Source organism: Arabidopsis lyrata (genome assembly GCF_000004255.2).
Source record: "Arabidopsis lyrata subsp. lyrata unplaced genomic scaffold ARALYscaffold_2, whole genome shotgun sequence".
Taxonomy (NCBI): domain Eukaryota; kingdom Viridiplantae; phylum Streptophyta; class Magnoliopsida; order Brassicales; family Brassicaceae; genus Arabidopsis; species Arabidopsis lyrata.
Window position 1 is genome coordinate 10,553,096 of NW_003302554.1, and position 22,646 is coordinate 10,575,741.

A 22,646-nucleotide genomic window follows, 5' to 3' on the forward strand; every position below is an offset into this window, starting at 1 on the left:
AATCCGCCGTGGATCCTTCTTATCAAACATGTCTGCTTTGGTATCTCGTTTTAATTTTTCATTCATTTTGGAGACTGTGTAAAGTGATTACTATTTTCTTTCTATTCAAAAAATAAGATACAAAGGGATTATAAACTTGGTTTGATACACGTTTTAATAGACGCTACGACAAGGGATTACAAACTTGGTTTGATACACGCCTCTAAAGTGTCTAAATTTCTGCTCTAAACTTTTCAAACTCACGATGTAATCGTTGTAAAAACGCTATTTTTTAGTTAAATATAATTTAACATTATTTTCGCAAAAAAAAACAAAAAGATATGAAGATAATGCATAAGAGGTCATAACGTAGAATTATTGGATTTGTTCTCAGTGGTGTAGCAATTGCAATTGCAATGGAGGTGATTTCATTTAAGCGTAGTTGATCAAGAAGTTTAGTATGCATCTAGAGATGATCTAAGCTTCTGAGAATTTTGCGATCTTTTGGTTTTTCCAATGAAGAAAAGAAACCACAATTTTCATAGAATATTGGAACACAACTAACTTACTAGGATTTTTCCTTTAAAATTATCTATGAGTTATGTCCATAATGAAAGCAAAAACAATGGCAATTTATGCTACTAATCACACCCTATCTCATGAGATTATATAAGTTACAGGAGTCGTAAAAGTTTTGCTTATCAAAAACAACTAGATCATCACCCGTACTATAGTACGGGTTGAATATTATTTATTATAAAATTTATAAATTTTATGTTTTAGAATAAAGTTGTGATATATTATAATAGTAAGTAAAAAAATAAAATTTTTTTGTCAGTCCCTATATATAATATTAGAATGAATATATTTTCCTTTTTCTATAGTATTCAATTATGCATTTTTTTTTTAATTATGAAAACGGAAAATAAGATTATTTTTTAAAAACATTAATATTGTTTGAACAATGAGTTAATTTATGTTAACAACCACAAAATGAGAGTGCATATAATTTAGTTAGATCAGAAATAAAATATCATAAATGAATCGTATCTAAAACGTAGATTATTTTGAATTACTTAAGAAAATTAGCTATTATTTTGAATTAATTTAGGAAATTATTTTTTCAAATTCTGATTCATTGGTTGTTGAAATAGAGATTTGTTTGAGCTAATTACGGAATTTACCAATTATTCACATAATCAAATATGTTATGAACATATATTTGGTATATAATAATACAAAATTCAATCCGTGTGTGGAGTCTATATTTTCATTTTACAATCCCTATGAAAATATTGCGGCACAATCTATTATTTATTATTTTCAAAAATGCTTGCAGAATCAAATTTTCAAATATTTGGAAGTGTCAAACCATATTTAACTCATCTCATCATAAAATCTTAAAATGCCGTCTGTTATAAGGATCATAGCTTTCTACAATATAATACATTACATTTAACCCGCCGCCTACTATAAATATTTTAAACATATCTTTTTAGAAAATCAAATTAATGTATTTATAATTTTTTTTATCTTTTTAATCTATTAAATATTTATGATATTCTTTAATATATTAAATTAAAAATTTTTAAAATGTTTCAAATTAAAATCTTTAAAAAAATTTATTGTAGTATGTAAAATTATGAATTAAAAAAAATGATATGAAATTAAATATAAATATTCAAATAGTTATAAGGATCATAACTCATTTCATCATATAATATATTATATTCAATCCGCCGCCTATTATAAATATTTGTTTCAAAAAATCAAATAGAGTATTTATACTTCATAAATTTTTGATCTATTAAGTATTGATGATATTAAAAAAAAAAGGAATATATTACTCAAATAGTATGCGGAAATATTTTTTTTATTATATAGATGATATAATAATTTATTTATTTATAGAAATAGAATCATATAAAGACGAGAGGTGAAGTATAATGATTAATAACAAATTAATATGGTAAGTTAGATATCAAATCTTATATGTTCATTTTTATTGGTCATTCTTTTAAAAAAAATTAATAATAGATTTTCGTTTTTATAATTAAATTAAATTAATTAATTGCATAAAATAGTATTTGACTTGTTTATCCTTAATGAGTTGAATTAATTTACTCTATAAAATTTTATTTCTAATGGCATTCTTAAGTAAATTCTTACAAAAGGGAAGGTTAATTAAAGGTAATTGTAAATTGTACTCCCCAAATAATAGTATAGGATTTAACCTATTACACTTTCATCTACAAACATTTGGCAGCATATGAGGTGTAAATAAAAAACTTATGCCAAGAGTAGGCATGAAAGCCCACATACGGTTGCGAACAAGCATTATAAAACTTGAAACATTTTATAAAATAAAATAAAATATATATATATTTTTAATATAACTTAGAGCATTTTTCTCATACTGTAAATCAAAGTTTTTTTTTCTTCTTAAAATAACTTTGGTGAATTTTAACATAGTGGTTTGTGCGTAGTAACAAACACTAATCCATTTTCAGATCCGAATATTACATGTTATATATAAAGATATTTTGTCCATTTTGTTCCAGTTAGTTTTATTTGGATGAAACTTCATATCAATAAAATAGTTTCAATTAAAATTTGGATTATCATTTTAGTCAAAGAAATAAATTATGATTCAATTGAAGATTTTCTAAAATAAATATGTATGCATCATTTTATTTTATACAATTAATCTACCTTTTTAGGTGATATGATTTTTTATTTAAAAATACAACATCATTATTCAAAAATAATTTGAATAAAAAATAAATAGTTATTGGTATATAATAAAATTTGGTGATAAAATTATATTACCAAAACCTATTCTAATAGTAACATAAATTAAGTAATAGTTGTGAAGAAGAAAACAATTTGAATGGCAAAGTAATTATTTAATGGGGTATCATATTATTTTTTTTATCAATAGACAATAGGTAAGAAATCACATCCGCATAAATATCTTTAAGATCTTGTGATATTTTACATACCAATATCGTCGACTTAATATAAAACTCACAAAAATAAAATAATAATGATACTCCATATAAAGGAAAAGACAGCAAATATGTAGGGTCAATATAAACATAGCCTCGTCTCTTCATCTCCTTGTGTTCTTCTTCTTCCTCAGATTCTCTCTCACTCAAAAGAAACAAAGATGGTTTTGACAAAAACCGCAACGAATGATGAATCTGTCTGCACCATGTTCGGATCTCGCTATGTTCGCACTACACTTCCCAAGTAAGTAAACTAAATGATTATGGAAAACATTTTCAATACTTTTCTTCTTAATATTGATGTTTTATTTTTTGAATTGATTGAAAAAAGGTATGAGATTGGTGAGAATTCGATGCCAAAAGACGCTGCCTATCAGATCATAAAAGATGAGCTGATGCTTGATGGTAACCCGAGGCTTAACCTAGCTTCGTTTGTGACTACATGGATGGAACCAGAGTGTGACAAACTCATCATGGACTCTATCAATAAGAACTACGTTGATATGGATGAGTACCCTGTCACAACTGAGTTTCAGGTACCTCCATCTTTCGATGTTTATACTTCCTAATTACTATATTCATAATATAAATTAAGTAATGGTGGTAGATCTAATTTGGCTTGGAATGGTTACAATTGCTTAATGGTTTCATTAGAATATATGATTCATTCTAATGTATAACGAAAAACTATATAATTTGGATTAAAAGTTAGAGAGGAAGTGTGATAATCATATTAATTGTTTAGTATTATTAGTCGTACATTTGTTTCTCTAAAACAATATAGAAGAAGACAAGTTATCATTATTTTTAGTACTATTAATGTTTTTTTTTTTTTTTGAGAAATATGACCCATACGTTTCTAGCTTTTATTAGCCGACATATCCATGCTTTTAGACTAGTGGACTTACTGGTTTTGTAAGTTGTTCTCTTGATCATAAATAACTGGTATTGACTAATGTTAAATTGTCATACTAGTGGCCCACTTGATTTGAACTTAGAAAAATATCACATTCGGTTAGCGATAAACCAATCGGTATATTCATCTGGTTTTTATTTATCAGAAATGAATCAATCAAGTAGAATAATTAAAGTAGAAAACACCTAAATCTTTGAGGATCAAAAGTATGGGAGAAAAAGATGGTAAAGCAGAATGATTGAATTGCCGAAGGATAAAAATTACAGTTTTGTCGGCAACTTCTCTTTTCTCCACATATCAACACAAACAAATTTTGGTTTTGACCAAGTGTCAATAGTTCAACTGGTTAAAAATTTCAAGAAACTATAAAAAATGTTATGGTTCTTGGCCTGAGAGAATATACGAACCTAGATCCAGAATTTCTTAATCATTAAAAAAAAAATTGGTTTTGATTGGTCCACTCAACTTTTTTCCACTAGGTGGTACCATTTGATTATCTGTATATCTATATATTGAAGTTGAAAAGTGAACTAATAGATTGAGGGAAGGTTTTCACGGACACCGCAAATGCGTGGTAAACGTTTCAATTTATGTTTGACAAAAGAAAACCATGCATTAAAAATAAATTATAAGTTATAAAAAAAGAAGATAAAAGTAAATAAATTTATGCAGAGAATACAAACAGTTGTGACTTGTGATGAAACCTAGGAGGAGCCCACCCACCATTAAAATCTCGTGGTTGATACGTCAATTGTCACATTGATTCTATCATATGAAACTTTGAAAAATTCACCATTAAGGAGTTGGTACTTGTTTGTTCATAAATGGTTATGTGATCGCATCACTGTGTGCCTTTGATACCTTAGACCATCTCCAAGGAGACACCAAAACACAAATTTGGTGTTAATTCAACTCCAACGTGACACTATAATAGACATCATATTTTTTTTTTTTGGTTTTTGGTGAACAGTATTACACCATATTTGGTGTAACACTGTTCACAAAACACCAAAAAAAATTATTATTTTATTTGTATTTTTGATTTAGTTTTATATTTAAATTATTGTATATCAAAGAAAAGACAAGTATACCATCAACATTTTTGTATGTTCTCATATTTTATAATATAAAATTTTAATTAAATTAATATGAAACAATTATTTGCACAAATTTTCTAAATAAATATCTAATTTCTATTATTTTTAGTTTATCGATTGTAATCTTATATTAATTAAAATAAAATAAATCAGTTTTAAAGATAATTGGTGTTTATCAAACTATTAAAAATAAAGAGAATTTTAAATTTAATAATATAATAATAAAAGTTTTGTTTTTGGTGTGAGATTTGGTGTTTATGGTTGGAGATAGAAAAAAAAATGGAACACCAAAACACCAAATTTGGTGTTAAAATTTGGTGTTTTGGTGTTCTATGGTTGGAGTTGCTCTTATACTTTATCGCCATTATTATGCTGTCATATTGTTTATTTTTCATACAAATATATATAGCGCATTAGCAATACTATAATATCTTTTAATTTACCAAAATCAATTACCGTTTTGTTTGATAGAAAGTCTAGAGATATTTTGCTTAATAAATCATTGAATTTGGTGGATTCACTAATTTTACTCGTTTAGGATCTTATGATAACAAATGTCAACATATGTTATTTGTTTTCGATAGTTATGTTTTATTAGGTTCATAAGTCATGGATTAATGAATTTGTGTTGTCAATAATTTAATGTATTTCACCAAAAATGAAGAACAAACTGAGTTAGTAGAGAGTGAAAGATTGACACAAGAAAGAATAAGAGAAAATGATTCTTTCATTTGTACATGGAATTTCTTTTGTCATAAAACTTATATCAATCTTGATTTTGATTTTTTTTTGAAAAACAGAACCGATGTGTAAACATTATAGCTCGACTGTTCAATGCGCCACTCAAGGAATCTGAGACTGCAGTGGGAGTAGGGACAGTTGGTTCTTCAGAAGCCATCATGTTAGCCGGATTGGCCTTCAAAAGAAAATGGCAGAACAGACGCAAGGCTGAGGGTAAACCCTATGACAAACCCAACATTGTCACCGGAGCCAATGTTCAAGTAAGTATATTTTTACATCTTCATAGTACAATGGTGAAAAGCATGATATATAAAGAGAGGGTTTAGTTAGAATAATACTTTAATATCTAGAAAAATATTCCAAGACATATTTTTTTTTTGTAAAATATTACTGTGATTTCGTTTTTTTAAATTATTTGTTCACTCATATAAATTGACTTCTATTGTATATATTTGGTTTAATCCGTTTGTATTAAAAATTTTGTTTTAGTAAACAAATTTCCAAAAAGGATAAGAATTTGAAACAGTTTTTTTTCTTTTTTGGATTTTAGGTCTTAAAATCAAATCGAGTTTCGGTTTATTTGTCATGGTTTTGGTTTTGTTTCATATTCGGTTTCCAATCAAACAAACTATAATTTTCAAATAAAATTAAATTCCTGTTTCTATTTTTATTTTCTTTTCGGTTTTTGGTTGAAATCGATTTTAGCTTTTCGGCTATTGGAAAAGTAAAATACAATTACAAGTTATATTTTTGGATTGAATTGTTTGGGTTTGCTTCGTATAAGATTGGTTCGGTTTTATCAAAATGAAACACCCTCATTCTAGAAAATAAAGTGTGTGTATTAAACATAGTAACTAACAAAGAGGGTCCTACTTCAGGTGTGCTGGGAGAAATTCGCTCGGTACTTCGAGGTGGAGCTAAAAGAGGTAAAGCTAAGTGAAGGTTACTACGTGATGGATCCAGACAAAGCAGCAGAGATGGTAGACGAGAACACAATCTGTGTCGCGGCCATTCTTGGTTCCACACTCAATGGTGAGTTCGAAGACGTGAAGCGTCTCAATGACTTGCTGGTCAAGAAAAATGAGGAGACTGGTTGGAACACACCGATCCACGTGGATGCAGCAAGTGGAGGGTTCATAGCTCCATTTATCTATCCTGAATTGGAATGGGACTTTAGACTTCCTTTGGTTAAGAGCATCAACGTGAGTGGTCACAAGTATGGACTTGTCTATGCTGGTATTGGTTGGGTCGTGTGGAGGGCATCAGAGGATTTGCCTGAAGAGCTTATCTTTCATATTAACTATCTTGGTTCTGATCAACCCACTTTCACTCTCAATTTCTCCAAGGGTATGTTTATATGTTTCATATCTATCTAGTTGAATTGTGATGGATGGTTATATAGTGTCATGAACATTTTTGCATGGTTTCGTAGGATCGAGCCAAATTATTGCTCAATACTATCAACTCATTCGTCTTGGGTTCGAGGTAAGTCTATCCATATCAAACATATGTTGTTTTACATTTTCAATGGAGAGTTTACAAAATTTATTGATTAGGTGTCCAAGCCATTTTTCTATCCAAATGTTTTCTTCTTATGAAATATAGAAACTAAATGGTCGCCAAAACCATTTTGTTCAATTTAATACGGTTTCAGTTTGGATACCAATTTATATTTTATCTCTTGCACATACAATTTTTAATATATAATTAGTCTGTAATAATGTGTAAAAAATCTAAAACAATATTTATAATGTAACAGAAGCAATAATAAGTAAATCATTTCTTCATGACTCTTTTGATTTGAATAGGGGTACAAGAATGTGATGGAGAATTGCATAGAGAACATGGTGATTCTCAAAGAAGGGATAGAGAAAACAGAGCGTTTCAACATAGTTTCCAAGGACCAAGGAGTGCCAGTCGTAGCCTTCTCTCTCAAGGACCATAGTTTCCACAACGAGTTCGAGATCTCTGAGATGCTACGCCGTTTTGGATGGATCGTCCCGGCTTACACTATGCCTGCGGATGCGCAACACATCACGGTTCTACGTGTTGTCATCAGGGAAGATTTCTCAAGAACACTCGCGGAAAGACTTGTAGTCGATATTGTGAAGGTGCTTCACGAGCTAGATACCTTGCCTTCCAAGATATCTAAGAAGATGGGAATAGAAGGGATTGCAGCAAATGTTAAGGAGAAGAAAATGGAGAGGGAGGCTCTGATGGAAGTTATTGTTGGATGGAGGAAGTTTGTGAAGGATAGGAAGAAGATGAATGGTGTGTGCTAAGGAAGTGTGTTGTGTTTGTGTGTTAATAAAGAGGTATTCGTGAGGACTATGGCGTTTATATGTTGTTATATCTATTTGAGCCAGTTACTATGGATTCTATAAGCTTGAAACTCATTTTAAGCCGTTGTTATTGAACGATTATTGATAGCTTTTGTGAAATTTCTTAATATGTTTTGTGAAATCTTAAAATAGATTGGGTTACGGGTAGGGTCAAATATTTTTGGTTCCATTCGGGTAACCATGGATATAGCTATATCGAACCAATATCTAGTAGATAGTGTAAGATCCATTTGGATAGTGGTATCTGAAACCGAACCAAAACCCTCTTTTCGGTACGCTTCTGTTCCGGTTATTATGCCGAGGCCTAGTGCCTACCATAGTCCAGAACAACAATAAAAAGATTTGGTATGCATCATCACTTGAATTACTCATATATTTCATAAATAAACACAGAAAAATATCAAAAATCAAATACTTTATTATGCCAAGCAAGTCAAACACTTGCTTGTTGATTGAAATCAAGCTATAGAATTCTCTTCTTCACATACAGCAGTTTAGATTCACAACACAACAAGTGAAAAATAAAGTTTTTTAGAGAGCCTTGAGGATATCCTCTGCGCTGGAAACCGTGAACTCGCCACCAGATTCGACATTAGCTACAGTCACCTTAAGGTTATCGAGCAACAAAGCGAATCTCCTTGACCTAATACCAAGACCCTTGTCCTTAAGGTCAAGCTCAAGTCCAAGAAGATGTGTGTATTCTCCAGACCCATCTGCTACAAACTTCACATGCTTGTTCTCTGGGTATGTTTTTCCCCATGCCTTCATCACAAATGGATCATTCACTGCAACAACAGATGCAAATCACGGCCTAAGTCTACTATACACAAACTCAAAGAGGCCAAAACAGAGCAAAGATTAAAAAAAAAAAAACCATATTAATTCATACTTACCACTAAAGCAAATGATCTCATCAATACCCTTTGACTTCAGCTCCTCTGCTTTCCCAATGAATCCAGGTACATGGCTCATACTATCCTCACAAAAACCAAAAACAGAATTCTCAAATCAAAATCTAAGGATCCATCACCTTAGAATCAAAACCCACTTCAGTTTGAAACTTTTCTTACCTGCAAGTGGGAGTGAAAGCACCAGGAACACCAAAGAGAATGACTTTTTTACCGGCGGCGATAGAGTGAACGGAGACAGTTTGAAGCTGATCATTTTCATCGAAGAAAGAGATAGTTCCGTTTGGTACAACATCGCCGACAGTAATTGGAGCCATGAAGAGATCTCTGTGGTTTTGATGAAGACAGGGGAAAATAGAAGAGTTTTGTTTGACTTGAGAGGGAAAATGAATTTAGGTCTTAGGACAATTTATAGTGTTTTACGGAATGAAGTAAATTATTAATAGATTTCTAAATTTAGTTTGACCATAAAAATATAATGGATTTTCTAAAATTATAATTTAAGAAAAAAATGTAGAAGTAAAATTAGAACTAATATCCAAAAATAAACTTTGTTTTCCAAAAATACAACAATCTTTTTTAGGAAACCCTCACTAATAAACTCATATGCAAGAACATGTAAATATATTTTAGAAAACATTGTATGACAATTAAAATTGAGTTTTTTTTTTTTTTATAACTTTTTAAAGCAATTTCAAAAAGAGTAATTACACTACATACCGTAAGACTGAGAAGTATTTAAGTCAAATGATCAGTGGCACGTTCGTAAATAAGTGATTCTTTGTAAACATGACAAAAAAACATAAATACCCTAAAACTAAATGCTTCGTTCCTTCTTCCTTCCTTTTTGTTTCTCTTTCCTTTTCTTATTTTTTTTTCTTACTTTATGAAAACCTCAAACAAATGATTCTTCTTAATTGTGAAACTGATTGCATATAAAATTATGATATTTTTAATTCATTAAATTCGTCGTAATTTTCTGATCAGAATGCACTCAATAAACCTTACAAAATTCTCGGTACAAAGACGTCATAAATTTGATGTCGTTCATGTTATCGATGGGCATATATAAAAAATGATTTGGGAATCCATCAAACCGGCGATGCTATCATTGACCAGTGATGGATAAACATATTTATCTCCCAATTCATTCGTTGTCACCGTCTTCCACTTATGTTGTCTCATTATACTCTCTTTTCCATCCCACCATCACCACCTCCTCCTCCACCGCTAACATATTCTCTGCTCACATCACCATCACCACCTTCTTCACTAAGATACAATCCACCACATCCACCACAATGTCCTATATATATATTGATGTATCATATGTAAACAACATTACTGAAATATTACGATGTAAGATATATATCCATGTATGCGATAAAAAAACAAGATATCACGATACGTAATTGCATAGCAGAATATATTATCGATACATGCATTTAATAAGTGGTGGCCCTCTACAGATTCCCTGTCGCATCTGTCTCCTACGAAATTATCTCCCTTATATTTTGGAAGATATTTTCGTCCAGAATTTGTTACTATACCATTTTCTCTCTTGTTTTGCAAATAATAAAACTTGTGTATGTACTTGCAAATTATTTCTCAAATAATTAGCATACAGCTAATTGGCTCTTTCAAAAATCCATATTAGAAAAAAGAAATGCAATGATATTCAATGGATGAGAAACAAACATGATAAATGTATAATGTATTGAAAAATTAATATCATTTCTTAAACATGTGCACTGGGAAAAACTTCTCTTAGTCTCTCAAATATATCATTTTAATAACTTTTTTTATAATTTCTTTTTTATTTAAAATTTTAACTATAAATAAAGTATGTTTAGACATGTGTCAAATAGATTTCTATAAATGTTCTCAAAATCTCTCAAACGAAAAACTCACTTTATTATCTTACTTTTATGGGTGAAAGACTTAGTGAGAGACTTCCACTAAACATAGAGACACAAACTTATCAAAGTTTGATTAAGTGGCAAGACAAGCCCATGTATTAAAAATGATCCCATTACCAACTATTCTTACCAAAAACTAAGATAACCTAACTTTTTGGTATGTGTCTACCATAGTCCAAAACAACAATGGAAAGATTTGGTATGCATCTTCACGTGAATTACTCATATCTTTCATATAAATCAACGCAAAGAAAAACACCAAAACCAAATACTTTATTATTCCAACAAAGTCACAATGACACCACTTTATTATGCCTGCTTGTTGTCTGAAATCAGGCTATAGATAATAGAATCCTCTACTTCACATACAGCGGTTTACATACACAATACAACAAACGAGTGGTAAGTTTCTTAGAGAGCCTTGAGGATATCATCGGCGCTGGAAACCGTGAACTCGCCACCAGATTCGACATTGGCTACAGTCACCTTGAGGTTATCAAGCAACAGAGCAAATCTCCTTGACCTAACACCAAGACCCTTGTCCTTGAGGTCAAGCTCAAGTCCGAGAAGGTGTGTGTATTCTCCAGACCCATCAGCTACAAACTTCACATGTTTGTTCTCTGGGTATGTCTTTCCCCATGCTTTCATCACAAACGGATCGTTCACTGCAACAATCGAACCAAGTGATAACGCGTCAATAGTATAAAACCATTTGAATCAGTCTACCAAACATTTCACATCGCCAAATACAAAAACCAATACGCTGCATTTTTTTTTACAATCTATTACTAAGGACACCAACTACCATTAGCCTTGAGCTTTGGTATGTTTGACTAGCAAGCGATCAGATTTTAGAAGTAGACACAAACACATAGAGGCAGAAATCAGTACAGATTATACCGAAGAACAAACCTGACATCAAACCATATACAAATGTATAGTTCACTGCAACAATACTATAAAACTAAGCAGCATATATAACGTCTGCGAAAACATTGCACAACAAGCAGACTCAGCCAAATACAATAACCATTCTAACTGTATAGTGTATACTACACAATTTAAAATTAGGGACACCAACTACCAAATGAATCTAATAAATGGGCTACCGTGAGTCCATATACTCGGTAACCAGCCTCGGAATCTCTAAAGACCCTTCATTTACAAGGGCTAAGAACATATCATAACCTAGAGCTAGAGGTTTCACAAACTCATCACTGAGGTTAGAACAGAGCTGAGATCAAAAACCTATCATTCATACTCACCACTAAAGCAAATGATGTCATCAACACCCTTTGATTTAAGCTCCTCTGCTTTCTCAATGAACCCAGGAACATGCTTCATGCTAACCTCACAAAAAACCAAAAACACAATTCTCAAATCAAATCTACAGACTCATCAGCTTAGCACCAAAACCCACATCTTATACAACTAATTCGATGGATAAATCTGAAGAAACTAATTTGAATCGAGAACAAGAAAAAAGATCAAAACTTTGAATGCAAATTTGAGAATTAAGTGAGAGATGATGAAAAAGGTTGAAACTTTGTACCTGCAAGTGGGAGTGAAAGCACCAGGAACACCAAAGAGAATGACTTTTTTACCGGCGGCGAGAGAGTGAACGGAGGCGGTCTGAAGTTGATCATTCTCATCGAAGAAGGAGATTGTTCCGTCTGGTACAACATCGCCGACGGTGATTGGAGCCATGAGGAGAGATCTCTGTGGATTTGAAGAAAGGGGAAAAGTGAAAGTGTTTGGACTTGAGAGCAAGACTGAGAGACTTTTAGGGCTTTCGGACAATTATATCAGCGTTTTCAGGAATGAGATAAAATGGATAAAAATGATTATTTCTAAAATAATGATTTTATTAGATGCAAAATCTAAAACAATACCCAAAAATAAACTTTATTTTCTAAAAATACAACAATTTTTTTTAGAAAACCTTAATAAATTTTAGAATTCATTTTTTACAGCTGATTTACAACGGATTTTTCAAATTTTATGAAAATTTCTAGAATAATTATTTTTTAAGCTTGAAATCTGAAAATAATTGAGATTTTTTGAACTTTCTGTATTATAGGATGATTCAAAATAGTTAAAAAAAGTTCAAACATAGAAGATATGAGAATCGTAATTTTAAATCTGAAATAAATCTTCTAAATATCTATATTTTTAAACATGAAATATCTGATTCACAATTTCGGATATGTTTTGATTCGATCCAAAAAAATATGGAATATCCGATGTAAGACTTTGAAGTAAATTTTGTATCAGGTCGGATACCAAAAACTCGGATAAATTTTTAATCTACCTGATTCAAAATGTACTTCAAAAATATTAGTATAGATAAGTATATTTTTAATTTTTAAATCTCCTAGATATGTAGCCCTTAACATTGAGATATTAAGCAGTAAAGTTACGATGGACGCATGCTTTCCCACAAAATATGATCTTGTTTAATTCTTTGGTTAGAGAAAACAAAATCTTTTATTTTACAATAAATTCTGAGATTTGTTCTACATAATCCCAGTCACAAACGTTCGGAGGCATCAATGTGCGTTTGGGCAGAACCTATGGTACAGAACGGGTCACATCACGAGTTTGGCTCGAGACTTGAGACGTCACACAAATGAAGTTATATTTTTTGAACAAAAAAAACGAAGTTATATTTAGGGCAATTTAATTACTATTCGAGTCAACGAATAGATAGCCCAGAGTTATTGTGAAAATCGATCCACAACCACTTGGTGTTTAGATTTTTCAGTGTTTTTTTTGTTCAATCTAGTAGAAAACACGATTTAAATTCAAAATTTAAATAAGCCAACTTGGTAACTAGTGTCTAACCCCTTAATCAATATAAAAAAAAAAAGAAGATAATGCCTAACCCGAAAGATAAACGCAAAGTGAAACTCTTATCCCAAATCTAAACAATAACAAGGGTTATTCAATCACGGAGTTAAAATCATTTCTTTAAGGTTTAGATTTACTTTCTGATATTGTTTTTAAGAATCTGTTTGTGTGGATTTCAAAATCTCTGCAATATATCTTGGATTTTGATTATAATAATTTACTCATGAAACTCTAAAGAGGTTTTATTTCAAATGATTTAATATACAAAGGGCATGATTGGTTGGGCTGTAAGAGATGTTTAAAGCCACTAAAAAAGCTACAACCCCGAAATTGAAACAATCATGTTGTAATTTTCCTATTTTTTCTCACAGCCCAAACAATATTTTTTAATTATTTTGGCTGTAAGTACAAATTTTTCTACAGCACAATTTTATGGTCTTTAGAAGAGTTGTACCTTTTTTTCTTCTTTCCAATTTATTTTCTAATTTTCTTTTAAAAAGTAATTATTGTTTCATCGATATATATATTATGAAAATTTATTTTTATGGATATAAGTAGTAGGTAAAAATCTATTTTTTTGACATATATATATATATATATATATATATATATATATAACTCCTTTTTGGGTCAAACATATATATATATATAACTCACATTGGTTTTTAATATACATCATATATATGTTTATCATAACTTATTAAATTGATATTTGAGAAATTATATAACATGTAACTACTATTTATTAATCATATTTTTTGTTTAAAAATACATAGGCCTAAAACCTACGGCTACAGTCATTACACCTACAGCAAAAAAATTAGTACTAAATCTACAGCTACAGACGAACCAATCATCCACAAAGATTTTACAAGTCTTTTAGTTTTGAATAACACTGGATTTTAATAAAGTATTTTAAATCTTAGTTGAATAACATCAAACTTTAAAATCTCTTAAACATGATTTACAAATATAAGATCCAATAACACAAGATTTTAAAGTTAGATTTAAAATCATTAGTTAAATAATACTGGATTAGTGTTAGATTTTAATTCTATTAAAATCAATCATTAAATAACATCACCTTATATCGAAACCCTTTGTTTTAGGAGTGAATCCTTAGGAAAATGGGCCAAAAATAAATCAAAAATGTGAGAAATATTAATATCCGTTTCTTAGTTTAGAGTTTTTTCTGATTTTAACAGGCGCATATGTGGCACGTTGTCATTCGTTGGTAAACAGATAAAAACAAAAAGGCTCACCTTTTTCACCAAAAAATACACTTTTTCGTTACACGTACACATGCTAATGCAAATTTGTCATTTTGTATCTTTCAATCTTTACAAAAAAAAAAAATTCAACAAGTCTTCGTTTTTTTTTTTTTTTCCGTTTCTATTTTGTTTATATATCTTAGTTTTATGATTTGTGAAACATAAATTTAATTTTGTGATTTGAGGATAAAACATGATGATATGATAAAATATAAATCCGTACCACCTTATTTTTACCATCTTCCTAAATAATTACATAGAAACAATACATGTATATATCACATAAATATAACTTTACCAATCAAAACCATATATTGTTACTCTTGTATGTTTAAAATTCTTAGAAAATTGTAATAATTATTAAGTTTTATCAAATAAAAATGTTTATAATTTTTCATTTAAATTTTTTTTTTTTTAAGAAATCTACTTAAAGACTCTACCATTAGACAAAGAAAATTTTAACGATTCATCAAAAACTCTTAACTTTAATATTGTCAAAATTTATAATTAAAATATGTTTAAATATCCTTTTAAGAACTCAACTATTGTTGTTGCTCTTAGAGCTTGGTTTTTCAGAAACATGAAAGTATATAATATGGGTTGGCTATGTTATAGTATTAGTTAAGTAAATAGTCTTAAGTATCAATTTGTTGCTGCGAGCCTGCGAACACGAATCCAAAGATAAATATATGGAATTTAAAAGTCGTCCAGAAGAAGTTAATATAAGGAAGCTACGTCCCAACTACTTCATTATTAAAAACGGTCTCCATTATTGTTATGAAAGTCGTGTTCACATTCTCATTTCCTTTCGCAAAATAAAATAATATGACTTGATCAATTGAACGTAGCTTTGCTTGACTTGTACATATGTGAGTGTGACCCCTTTCTCAAAATTTAGCAAATCGATTATATTACCTGCACAAAATACATATGTGGGCAATGAGTTACATGCGAAAGTTAATAACTATAATAATTTATGGAGAAATTCAATTAACATTATTCAATCCCAAAAGAAAATACGATTGTAACTTGTATATATAAAAGAACATACAATTCTAAAAGGTTAGTCTTGCTGGTGTCTAAGTACATTATTGTGCCTTATAGATACATAAATTCAAGAACAATTTACAGTGTGCTACCATTTAGTAAACGAATGAATATGTTTATTTACACGTAGGTTGGGATGATATATCATTCCTCTCGTCTCGCTGTCCTAAGAGATGTGTCACTGTGTCAGGTAACTATGGATCGTTCCATACTGATGTATAAAACTGCAACAATCTCCATAACCGTTGGGTTAGCAAGACCGAGTTGAAATCTTTTAGAGTATTTTGTTTATTTTTCTCGAGAGTAAATTCAAAATACACATTCGTGTTTCGATTTACACAAATATTATTTCGTTTTTTATTTCAAAAAAAACAAAGCGGTATTCGTAATTACAATGTTTTAAAAGAGGTGAAATTGTTGTTTCCTAAAATATGAGTTGTTTGAGTAAGCACAAGTTGTCTATAGAAAGAACTTTTAATTTTATTTGATGTAGCTTCTCTTTTTTTTTTTTTTTTGTATGAAGTTAAATATTCATAAACTTTTAATCAACTCTTCAACTTCTCGTTTGTATGTACATACTTTATTGTTGGGTTGTAATAAATATCTAAACATGATGCAGAACCTTTGCATAGAGTACCAATTCGGATGAGCTGTCCTATTTTTTTTTTAATTTTTCTTCCAATGTATATATAAATATTAATACTTTTGAAATCTATTTTTATAACTACAAGTTGTACCATTTTATTCATTGACTTAAATAATCATTGTCCTCCATCATTTTTTATTAATACTAAAAGACCCTTCTCTTTTTTATAACTTACAAGTTGTATCATTTTATTCATTGACTTATATATGATCATCTTCTTCTCTGTAAAATTCTGTAAGCAAGAAAGATCGTTAAGGGGTTAAGGAGAGACTTGAATCGTCGTTCCATAGCTCATCCATATTACCAGTAAGCTTTCTTCTTTAGAATCATGTCTTTGATTAGAATACAACCCATCCCGCTTTACAAAGAGAACTCAGATTATTTTATTGTCGACTGTTCAACTTCTCGTTTGTTTGTACTAATTGTCTAAAAAAACTTGATTCAGAAAAAAAAGTCTTTCACTTATCGAAGATGGGACTCAATGAACCTTGCATTTATAGAGTACCAAGTCGGATACGTGATGTGAAACCTGAAGCCTATACACCTCGTATGGTCGTCATTGGCCCACTTCATCGTTATCCCAAATCAACTACCATAGACGGGGCTGAAACTAGTAGCTATCCATGGTACGTGAAACACAAAATATATATTTAATATCTTGTATTATTAAAGAAATTTTATATTAATTTAATTTATTTAGTCGATAAAATGCATTAAAAACTGAAGTTTTATCTTATACTTTATAGAATCCACATAAAAAAAAATATTTTTTATTCTAATCATATTTGTTCAAATATACGATATATATTTTCATGCATATTTACCCAAAAAAAATAATTAAGGCCTCTCAAAAATAGACTCCAAACACCAACAATGAGTTGGCCTAGTGGTTAAGCCCCTTGGTTACCGATAATGTAGGGACCTTGGAGGTCACGGGTTCGATTCACGTTGGAGGTCATGGTTTGGGCCTCGCCCTGGAGGATGTACGGCCCTACAAGCTCAGAACCTCTAGTCATCAAAAAAAAAAAAAAAAAAAAGGCTCCAAACTATTGTTTCAATTGGCTGCCGTTGAGGCCGGTCCTGCCAATACTTTCTGTATTTAGATCCGAATATATATAATAAGATACTAATTAGAAGAATATCTGGAAATATCACAAAAATAAACTGCATTTACAAAAAATTAGAGCATTTCTATATGATATTTATTATTTAGTTATATATTATTTAATATTTGTTGCTATTATCGACGGTTCATCGACATAATATGGTGATGGATGTTTATTAGGCATATAAAACCAGAATATAGTATGATGGAAGCCAGAAAAAAGGTGTACTTCGAAACTTTTTCAAAATATGGAGATGGTATTGTGAAAATGAGGAAAATCGTACAAGGCGAGGAAAAAAAAATTCGGGATAGCTATGAAGAATCGACTGAATGGATACCATCCGAATACTTCGTGGACCTTATCCTTCATGATGCTTTGTTCATTATGCAGTTCCTTCTTACTACGCGAATTGGACGTTCATATGACGAGATTCTGGGCCAAGAGTCAGTGGTTAGAAATGATTTAATCTTGCTCGAGAATCAACTTCCCTTTTTCATCTTGGATCGCTTGTTCAGTTCCGATCGCTCTTTCATGACCAATGTGATGTTATTGCATAGATGTCCCACCATTAAAGATTTCATCTTAAATGCTTTTGGCCTAACAATCGAAGAAAATCCAAACTTCAAGCATTTCACAGACATGTTTCGGTACGTTTATGAAAAATCGCTAGACAACATTCCAGGACATGTGAAACTAACTCCCTGGAGTTGGCCACATAACATAGAGTTAATGAACGCGGATAATCTATCAAAAGGAGGAGTGAAATTCAAGGTAAAGTTTATTCTTTTCAAGTTTTCTATAAGACTACTTTGTTTGGTGGGTCATTATCTGCTTTGATTGGCATGCATATTGTACATACTAAGTACTCTATATCTGAATTGAATTTGTTTTAGTATGAAAGATTAAAAGAACTTTAGAAACTTAATTGGATTTCTATAAACGACGTCGTTTTGAAATATTTTCTACCATAGTAGTCTCAATTCCTTTCCCTTTGTTTTTTTCAGCCATCAGGTCTTTTGAATTTATACGACCCTGCTGCCATACCCATGTCTATATGGAGGACGCCTCCTATGCCTAATGAACTCAAAGACATAAAAAGGTATATAACATCAAATAAAAAATGTCAATAGAAATTCGACGTAAAAAAACTAAATTATTAATAATAAATGATACAATATATGATGTGACATAAATTATTATACGTCAGTTTTTTATCAATTAGTCATATTAATTAATACAAATCAGTTTTCATTTATATTTTTATATAATAATTCATTTTTGAAATATTCATGGGGGAATTTCAAAAATACTTTTTTTTCCAAAACTATTTTTCAAATATACACAATTTCTAAAACCTTATCAAAATGTCCATAAAAATATGAGATTTACCCAAATACGTGTGTAACCTTATTAAAACATACTCAAACTATTTTATGTGTAAAACTTTATAAATACCTTGTAAAAGTTTATAAATACCTTGCAAAACCTTATAAAATCTTATAAAATATCTTATAAAACCATATAAATTCTTGGATCGAGTTTTCAAGTAAAAGTTACCATCTAGAAGTAACTTATAAACCCTATAAAACTTTATAAACTTTTCATATTTAATGATGGGTATTTTTGAAAATAGACACTTAAATAGGACGTTTTTGAAAAGAAACACCACAAAAGAGACATTTCTCAAAATAATCGATATACTTACCAATTTTCATTAACATCAATTACAAAAATCCAGGATTAGTAACACAAATTACAAACGACAAATTTGACATCATTATCACAATCGACATTTATAAAATCAATTACAAACGATAAAATAGTTGAATCAATTGATTAAATTGACACAATTTTTTTGTATCCTTATTTTCATAATCACTTAAATAAATGAAGTAAAATTTGTTTGCTTCAAGTATAGTTAGTACCAGAGCCGTCCCTGAAGTTTTGGTGGCCACAAGCAAATTTTTTTTTTTGGCTGATATTCCCTTTGAAAAAAGGGGAAAAAAAATCTCTTTTGCTGGGGATCGAACCTGCGACCAAATCTTTGTGTGGCTAGTATGTTTCCAGCTGAACTAAAGGATTTTCATGGAAAAATGGGGCCGATTTAGTATATAAATATATTGGGGCCGCAAGCACTGGTGGCTTGTACTCCTGGCCGGCTCTGGTTAGTACATGCAAATAAATGATCAAAATTAATGACCTTATTTGTTGTGCCTCGTACAGAGCGATGTTTGGGGTGTTTTCGTTGCATGTGGAGTTTAAGAAAGGTAGATTAACGATGCTGAGTTTTCGTGCTAATCAATGGTTTGATATGGTTCTAAGAAATGTAATAGCATTTGAGCAGTGCCATGTTTCTCTAATACCCTTTACTACCAACTACGTACATTTCTTAAATTTTCTAATTACTTCCGATAGAGACGTCGAGGTACTCAGCGAAGAAGGTACAAACATCACAAAATTACTACATTTAACTCTTAATTGATATGGACACCAACAATAAATGCGTGTGTTGCTGGAACACAGGGGTGGTAACAAACAATATCGGTCGGGTGAGCTTGGTGGTGGACATGGTGAACAAGTTACAGGTTGGTGTGAAAGTAGGGAACACCTCCCAATACTTCTACATAGCCGAGGATCTCAGAGCTCACTGTAAATCTCGAAGAAAGAGGTGTTGGGCGACTCTCAGAAAAGTCTACTTCAGCGACTTATGGACCGGAACAGCAACTTTAGCCGCAGCGTTTCTCTTGCTTTTGACTCTGGTCGGAACGGTTGCTTCTGTCATCCAAGCTTACAAAAGCTTCAAGTAAACTACATATGCTTTATCGTCCAAAACTTTTTTCCAAGTTTTATTTAAGCTTATTCATGTACTTTGGTGACTGGTTGTTTATTTCTCAAAAAGATTGTGTTTTTTAACACGGGACAAGACTATGGAATTTATACATTACTAGATTTTGTAATTTTGATCTAAAAACTTTTCTATTAATATAAATTTTTAGTATAACATATCATCATTAAAATTTAAAAGATAATTATTTGAGCATAAATATAATAAGTAATATACAACATATATATTGTCGACGATAATGTATTTTTGACAAATAAATGATTTGATATATATCACGTGGTAACAAAGATCACTTAAGAAATTCGCAAGAAGAATAAACGGCATCGAGGACCATCTAATGATCATTTATCTTATATCTAAAAGAGTTTATTTTATATTCATATTTCATGAAGACATTTGTTTAAAAGTTTTGATGTTAATTATCGATTGTTCGTACATAACATCATTCCGTATAAAATGCGAATACACCGTTTCATGAACATTATTTATTGTAAAATATTATGTTGCTAGAACAGCTTTAGCGAATTTTTTTTTACCCATCAAAGCAAGTGCAGCGAGCCATAAGATAATTCTTAATTAAGTCATTAATGTGTTATTTTATCTTACTTTTCATGATTACATGACCAAACGGTACAACTCAACTTTGAATCTAATAATCTGTTTAATAATGGATGTCATGTATTTTTCTAAGAACCTATTCGTTTCACACAATGATGAGATCTCAAATATTTTACCTTAGTCATGTGCATTATCTTTCTAAGTTTTAGAAATTTATTTTTACACACTTTTAACTACCAATTATTTTGTCATTTTCTATGATAAACTCGTTGCCGCTCGACATATACTTTCTTTTCACCTTCTATTAACTCGCATATAATATATATTGGACTATGAGTTGATTTTCAAGACATATCATAATTATTTTCTCCTTAATTTTCATCTTTCAATACTTAATTTTTTGGGTTAAAAGTATTTGATTCAATTGTGAAATATCAAACTTGTTTTTCTTTTTGATCATGTTATAATAAAGTTGTAGTTTCACTTGAGAGTATGCTACACAAATTACATATCATTTTTTTAACGGCTTACATATTATTTTTTATATATTTTGCTGTAGAACTCATGAATAATGTGATCATTGATTATTATTATTTTTTAAATGGATGATAATGTTTTAAAATTTTTAAGATTTTTTATAATTTTGCAAGATAAAGTGTGACTCTTACAATATCTTCTTCTTAAATTGTAAATTTAAGTTGAATTTCATAATTTTTTATTTTCTAAGTAAAAATTTTTATAAAGTAAAGTCTCATCTTGTGTGTTGGCCGAAGTGATAATAGTCACATTGAACCCCTGAATATGTTCGAAGATCTCGAAATGATCTATAAAAAAAATATGTAGTATATTATTCTTGAAAACTAATGTTTTACTTTAAATTTTATTTTCTTGTTTAAAATTTACATATTGAATTACATAAATTTAGTTTTATTCTACCAATCATTTAAGTTTACTTCCATTCTAAAATTCATTAACACAATTAAAAATTTGAATTTTAATTATTTTTAATTTTTATCTGTTAAAATTTGAATTATATTATTACTGCTAATTAAAAATTTATAGTGTTTTTTTATGATTTTAACATCTCATATATTTTACATAATTTGTTTTTTTTATTTATTTAAAATTTTCTTAATTATAAGTAATATAAATATGCATTAAGTGAATATTTTTAATTTATTTTAAAGTAAAATAAATAGTATTGCTTATGTGGATGATGATGTGGATAGCCTAAATAGAGAGAGAACTCTCCCATTATATATACTAGATGAATATCCACGCTACGCGTGGATTTATTTTGAAAATTGTGAAGAAAAAATTATTGATTGTTCTTGCTAATTTATGTTTATTTTTTATTTGTTATTATGTAGGTAATAAAACTAAATCTTTCTTATGTAGTTACAATTTTTAAGA

The 22,646-nt window shown here is 30.0% G+C and overlaps 4 protein-coding genes across 4 annotated transcripts; 2 read left to right on the top strand and 2 right to left on the bottom strand.

The window, feature by feature from the left end:
* Window positions 1–3,047: 3,047 nt before the first annotated feature.
* LOC9324534 (glutamate decarboxylase 2) lies at window positions 3,048–8,204 on the top strand. The gene is made up of 6 exons (XM_002886950.2): window positions 3,048–3,231; window positions 3,319–3,523; window positions 5,801–6,001; window positions 6,620–7,088; window positions 7,174–7,226; window positions 7,550–8,204. The coding sequence occupies exons 1-6, from the start codon at window positions 3,149–3,151 to the stop codon at window positions 8,021–8,023; spliced, it is 1,485 nt and encodes a 494-aa protein (XP_002886996.1). The 5' UTR covers window positions 3,048–3,148; the 3' UTR covers window positions 8,024–8,204.
* A 234-nt stretch (window positions 8,205–8,438) lies between these two features.
* Window positions 8,439–9,381, bottom strand: LOC9323062 (peroxiredoxin-2C). The gene is made up of 3 exons (XM_021035645.1): window positions 9,154–9,381; window positions 8,977–9,056; window positions 8,439–8,868 (listed from the first exon to the last, which is right to left on the bottom strand). Exons 1-3 carry the CDS (start codon window positions 9,306–9,308, stop codon window positions 8,615–8,617), a joined length of 489 nt encoding a protein of 162 aa, XP_020891304.1. The 5' UTR covers window positions 9,309–9,381; the 3' UTR covers window positions 8,439–8,614.
* Window positions 9,382–11,164: 1,783 nt separating this feature from the next.
* Window positions 11,165–12,732, bottom strand: LOC9324535 (peroxiredoxin-2B). The gene is made up of 3 exons (XM_021035644.1): window positions 12,463–12,732; window positions 12,176–12,255; window positions 11,165–11,575 (listed from the first exon to the last, which is right to left on the bottom strand). The coding sequence occupies exons 1-3, from the start codon at window positions 12,615–12,617 to the stop codon at window positions 11,322–11,324; spliced, it is 489 nt and encodes a 162-aa protein (XP_020891303.1). The 5' UTR covers window positions 12,618–12,732; the 3' UTR covers window positions 11,165–11,321.
* A 4,020-nt stretch (window positions 12,733–16,752) lies between these two features.
* LOC9324536 (UPF0481 protein At3g47200) lies at window positions 16,753–20,787 on the top strand. The gene is made up of 6 exons (XM_021035642.1): window positions 16,753–17,030; window positions 17,170–17,350; window positions 18,010–18,601; window positions 18,835–18,929; window positions 20,054–20,271; window positions 20,354–20,787. The coding sequence occupies exons 2-6, from the start codon at window positions 17,196–17,198 to the stop codon at window positions 20,635–20,637; spliced, it is 1,344 nt and encodes a 447-aa protein (XP_020891301.1). The 5' UTR covers window positions 16,753–17,030; window positions 17,170–17,195; the 3' UTR covers window positions 20,638–20,787.
* Window positions 20,788–22,646: the final 1,859 nt, after the last annotated feature.